General features: G+C 60.5%; 1 protein-coding gene across 1 annotated transcript; it reads right to left on the minus strand.

Moving 5' to 3' along the window:
• Nucleotides 1–325: 325 nt before the first annotated feature.
• On the minus strand, nucleotides 326–4,746 carry PCNA (proliferating cell nuclear antigen). Its single transcript, XM_040087909.2, has 6 exons — nucleotides 4,430–4,746; nucleotides 3,396–3,493; nucleotides 2,920–2,987; nucleotides 1,334–1,528; nucleotides 929–1,052; nucleotides 326–831 (listed from the first exon to the last, which is right to left on the minus strand). The coding sequence occupies exons 1-6, from the start codon at nucleotides 4,648–4,650 to the stop codon at nucleotides 749–751; spliced, it is 789 nt and encodes a 262-aa protein (XP_039943843.1). The 5' UTR covers nucleotides 4,651–4,746; the 3' UTR covers nucleotides 326–748.
• Between the last annotated feature and the right edge of the window lie 647 nt (nucleotides 4,747–5,393).

Consider the following 5,393-nt stretch of genomic DNA (forward strand, 5'->3'; position numbering starts at 1 on the left):
GGGGACAGCTTCAGGCCGCTTGTCCCCAGGGTTCTCGTGTCTTCCACACCCGCGGGAAGTACACAGCCCCCCCCAAAACCTACTGAAAATCAGGCAATCGCTTAGGTTGGAAAAAGCCTCGGTAGGATCATGAATTGCGACCGTGAGAGCAGCAGCAGCACCGGGGTCACGGCGAACCCCTGTCCCCAAGTGCCACATCCAGGGAACAGAGAACCTTTCACACCTTGGAGTGATCAAAGCTCCGAGCCTTGAGAAGGGAATCAGGGCACGTCAGCACAGCTTCAAAGGCATCCGTTCACCCACCCACATTTAAACGCCACAAACTCCACCAAATTATGTTCTTTATTCCCACTTTCCAAGTTTCAGTCAAAATATCGGCTTCAAATAAAAGAAGTAAGATCACAGAAACTCGTAGGAAAATAAAACAGCAACCCAAAGCTACAGCTCCACAGGGGAAACGCCAGGAAACATCTTGACCCATTAAATATTGCCCCTCTTCTCCAACAGCAGCTGAAAGGAGTAAGAAATTTCACCTTCAGACAGCATCCAAGAGATGGTTGGGAGTACATAGACAGACTAAAAAAACCTCAGGTTTCCTATTTCCAATGATACCAGGATAGCAAAATAGTGAGTTGAAAAATATTTACAGAGATATCTACAAAACACGGCTACAGTGCTCCCAGGATGCTCCGAGGCTCAGGAATTGCTGCCTCCAGCCAGGAGCAGATCCCTGCCAGTCCTGCTCCAGTTAAGAGCCATCCTGCTGGTCCTCGATCTTTGGGGCCAGGTAGTACTTCAGGTGTCCCATGTCAGCGATCTTGTACTCCACAACTGGGAACAGAATGGAAAAAAACAGGGCCTTCAGAAGGTTCTACATCAAATCCAGCCTCAAGTTCCAATTCTCCTGAGGCAGAGCCGCTGTACTCACCCAGAGGAACATCTGCAGACATGCTGAGTGTGACCGTGGGGGACAGGGGGGTGGCTTTGGTGAAGAAGTTCAGGTACCTGAGGGCGAAGGTCAGCTGCACTGGCTCGTTCATCTCTATTGTGACCTGGGGACGTGGGTCAGGCTCAGCAAAGGCAGCTCCAGGGCTCCAGACCCCTGGGACAGCTCAGGCAAAGGCCTCCAGCGCTGCTCCCAGGGTCAGGCCAAACTGGAGGGATTCAGGGTCTCCATGAACCAGAGGGACACACGGGCCTGTCCCTGCTCACCACTTGGACTCGGTGACTGTTTAAGGCCCTTTCCAACCCAAACCATTCCCTAACTCTAGGACCCCCACAGGGCAGAGAACTGGCTTTGCAGGCGACCCCCGATCCCTGCAGCTCCACTCACAGCCTCCTCCTCCTTGTCCACGTTGCTGGTCTGGGACAGTTTGATGTTGCCGTTGCCCAGCTCGCCGTTGGCCGAGAACTTGACGCCGTCCTTGGCGCAGGAGATGACAACGGCGTCGCCGATGTGGCTCAGGTCCCGGCAGATGCGCGCAAACTCGGCCGAGGGCATCTTCACCACACAGCTGTACTCCTGCTCCTGGGGGGGACAGGGACACCCTGGCAGCCCTAAGGTACCCGCAGGGACACCCACAGTGACACCCTGCCAGGGCTGGGCACTGCCAGTGACACCCTGGCAGCCCTAAGGTACCCACAGGGACACCCACAGTGACACCCTACCAGGGCTGGGCACTGCCAGTGACACCCTGGCAGCCCTAAGGTACCCACAGTGACACCCACAGTGACACCCTGCCAGGGCTGGGGTACACAGTGACACCCACAGTGACACCCTGCCAGGGCTAGGCACTCCCAGGGACACCCACAGTGACACCCTGCCAGGGCTGGGCACTGCCAGTGACACCCTGGCAGCCCTAAGGTACCCACAGTGACACCCTGCCAGGGCTGGGGTACACAGTGACACCCGCAGGGACATCCTGCCAGCCCTAAGGTACCCACAGTGACACCCTGCCAGGGCTGGGCACTGCCAGTGACACCCACAGTGACACCCTCCCAGGGCTGGGCACTGCCAGTGACACCCTGGCAGCCCTAAGGCACTCACAGGGACACCCACAGTGACACCCTGCCAGGGCTGGGGTACACAGTGACACTGTGCCAGGGATGGACACTCCTAGGGACACCCACAGGGACACCCTGGCAGCCCTAAGGTACCCACAGGGACACTCTGCCAGGGAGGGCTGGGCACTGCCAGTGATACCCTACCAGTCCTGGGGTACACAGGGACACCCTGCCAGCCCTAAGGTACCCACAGTGACACCCACGGTGACACCCTGGCAGGGCTGGGCACTCTCAGGGACACCCACAGTGACACCCTGCCAGCCCTAGGGTACACAGTGACACTGTGCCAGGGCTGGACACTCCTAGGGACACCCACAGGGACATCCTGCCAGCCCTAAGGTACTCACAGTGACACTCTGCCACCCCTTGGGCACTCCCAGGGACACCCAGAGTGACACCCTGCCAGCCCTAGGGTACCCATAGTGACACCCACAGGGACACCCACAGTGACACCCTGCCAGCCCTATGACACTCCCAGTGACACCCTGCCAGCCCTAAGGCACTCCCAGTGACACCCTGCCAGCCCTAGGGTACCCATAGTGACACCCACAGGGATACCCTGCCAGCCCTAAGGTACCCACAGTGACACCCACAGGGACACCCTGACAGCCCTAAGGCACTCCCAGTGACACCCTGCCAGCCCTAAGGTACCCACAGGGACACCCTGCCAGCCCTAAGGTACCCACAGGGACACCCACAGTGACACCCTGCCAGCCCTAAGGTACCCACAGGGACACCCACAGTGACACCCTGCCACCCCAGGCTTGTCCAGCGCTCCAAAGGACGTTGTGTTACCGGACCCGATGTGATCATGGCAAACACCCAGTGCCACCAGTCACCCGAGTTGTTACTTACTGGGATTCCCAGCTGCTCCACATCGAGATCCATCAGCTTCATTTCGTAATCAGAAACCTTCTCCTGGTCTGAAGAAGCAGAGCAGTTACAGCACATGTTTACAACGAGTGTCAAACTTCAGTTTAACTGCTGCCACTCCCCACTCCCTCCAAGTAAAACCACCTCAATAATGACACTAAGATTTTCCCTTGTTTCCTTAGAGCTGGAGCTCTGGGAATGCTCTAGCAGCCTTTCCCAGCCTGTAAGGGCACAGCCAAGGACATCTGTGTGCAGCCTAAGAGCTAAGAGTCTTCTTCTTACAAAGAAAACATTTATCAAGTGATGAAGTTTCAATCTCCAGACTGTTCCAAGAATCAGCTGGCCCCTCCCATTCCTGCAGGATTCATTGCCACCTCCCTCCCTCCTGCATCCCTGTGGCTGATGAAGCTGCTTGAACACATCCCAGTAACAAACGAGCTCCCAAATCCAACACTCACTCGGTGCCTCGAACACCAGAGCCAAGGTGTCGGCGTTGTCCTCGGCCCGCAGGGTGATGATGTCCTCGTTCCCTGCACATTTCAGGATTTTGGACATGCTGGAGGGGAGAAAGGCAGGTGACTCAGGTGGCTGAGAGCTGACAGAGCAGGAGGGGATGTGATATTACAGTTATCAAGCTCTCCTTTTAACATTGTTGGAAAAGTGAGTGTACAGGGAGACTCCCCAGCCTCTCTGGCCGATCTCTTCCAGCGCTTGGTCACCCACAAAGTTCTTCCACATTCCCGTGCCTCAGCTCCTGCCTGTTTCTCTTGTGCCACGGCTGGGCCCTTCGGAGCAGAGCCTAGCTCTGTCCTCTGACTCCTCCCATGGGTATTTATGCATATTTATACACAGGGATGAGTTTCCCTCTCTCAACAGTCTCTTCCCAAGGCTGAACAGCCTCAGCTCCCTCAGCCTTTCCTCATAACGGGGATGCTCCAGGCCCCCATGTTCGTCGTCCTCCGCTGGATCCGCTTCAGGAGCTCCGTGTCTCTCCTCTCGTGAGAGAGCTGAGCACAGCGCTCCAGGAGCGCCTCACAGGGCTGAACAGCGGGGCAGGAGCGATCACCTCCCTGACCCGCTGGCAGTGCTCATCCTGACGCTCCCGAGAATCCCGTAAGGACTCTCCTAGCGCCAGGACTCCCAAGCTGTCACTCGTTTCCCCAGGCGGGGCCATGGCGGCGGCCTCCCGCCAGCGCGGGCTTTTCCCGCCACTCGGAGCCGGCAGTGACGTCACGGCCGCGACGGGCCCCGCGCGCGCCGCGAAAAACGGCGCGAGAGCCGTGAGGGGAATGGGGGGGGAGGGAATGGAGAGAAGGAATGAGGGGGCTCCGAGCGCCCCCGGGACCCCCCACACCTCCAGCGCAGCCCCTCGCCCCGAGATCTTCCCTCACATCCCCTTCCCCGGCAGTTCCCGCTTCTCTCAGCGCCACAGCCTCCGGCTCTGCTCGGCGGCCCCATTCCAGCGCCCGATGAGACCCCGCCGCCGGCTGACCTGGACAGATTGACGCCCATGGCGATGTTGCGGTCGCAGCGGTACGTGTCGAAGCCCTCCGATCGCAGCGTGAGCTGCACCAGCGAGACGTGAGAGGAGTCCATGCTCTGCAGGCTGATGCCGCCCGAGCCCAGGTCCCAGCAGGCCTCTGTGATGAGGTCCTTGAGGGCCTCCAGCACTCGCTTGAGCACCGAGCCCTGCACCAGCCGCGCCTCGAACATCTTGGCAGCACCAACGGGAACAGGACTGACTAAACCAAACGGCGGAAACACTGGAAAGTGAGACGTGCCCCGCCAAGCCCCTTTATGCACTCCGCCGCCCCGCCCACCGCCGTGCTGCAGCCAATCACCAGAGCCGCTCTCCTTCAGCCCAACCTCCACCAACAGGGAGGACCCCGCCGCTCTCCGGCCAATCCCAGCGCCGCTCCTCCCATTAGTCCCGCCCCCTTGTGCGACGAGAGCCAATCACCGAGCGGGACACTCAGCGCCGCGTCCGGCCCGCTGCGCAGCGACGGAGGCAGGGCCCGATCCCTGCAGCGGCGCCGATGCCGCACACAGGGCCTCTCCTCAGGCACCGCGTCCTGAGGAAAAACCAGCCATAACCCAAGCTCGTTTGTCCCTTAAGACAAACCCCTCAGGCTCGTCCCAGCGCCCGGGGACCTTCCCGCTCGCCCCCTCCCTCAGCGGCGTACTCGCGCCACACATCATGGCGCCCCGCGTCATCCGGGTACACCTGGGCGCGGCCATGCGCTCCCCACGCCCCGCCCCTCGCCCATCCCACGCTTCCCATTGGCCGGCGGCCCCACCCATCATGGCGCGCGCCCTCATCCGGGCACGCCTGGGCGGGGCCAGCCCCGCGCCGGCCCCGCCCCCGCCGCCCGTCCCGCGCCGCCCATTGGTTGGCGGCGGTTTGGCCGGTGCCGTGTCGCCCCCTGGCGGCGGCGGTGCGCGGCGCGGCGGGCGCG

The sequence above is a fragment of the Hirundo rustica genome, chromosome 28, assembly GCF_015227805.2.
Source record: "Hirundo rustica isolate bHirRus1 chromosome 28, bHirRus1.pri.v3, whole genome shotgun sequence".
NCBI classification, from domain to species: Eukaryota; Metazoa; Chordata; class Aves; order Passeriformes; family Hirundinidae; genus Hirundo; species Hirundo rustica.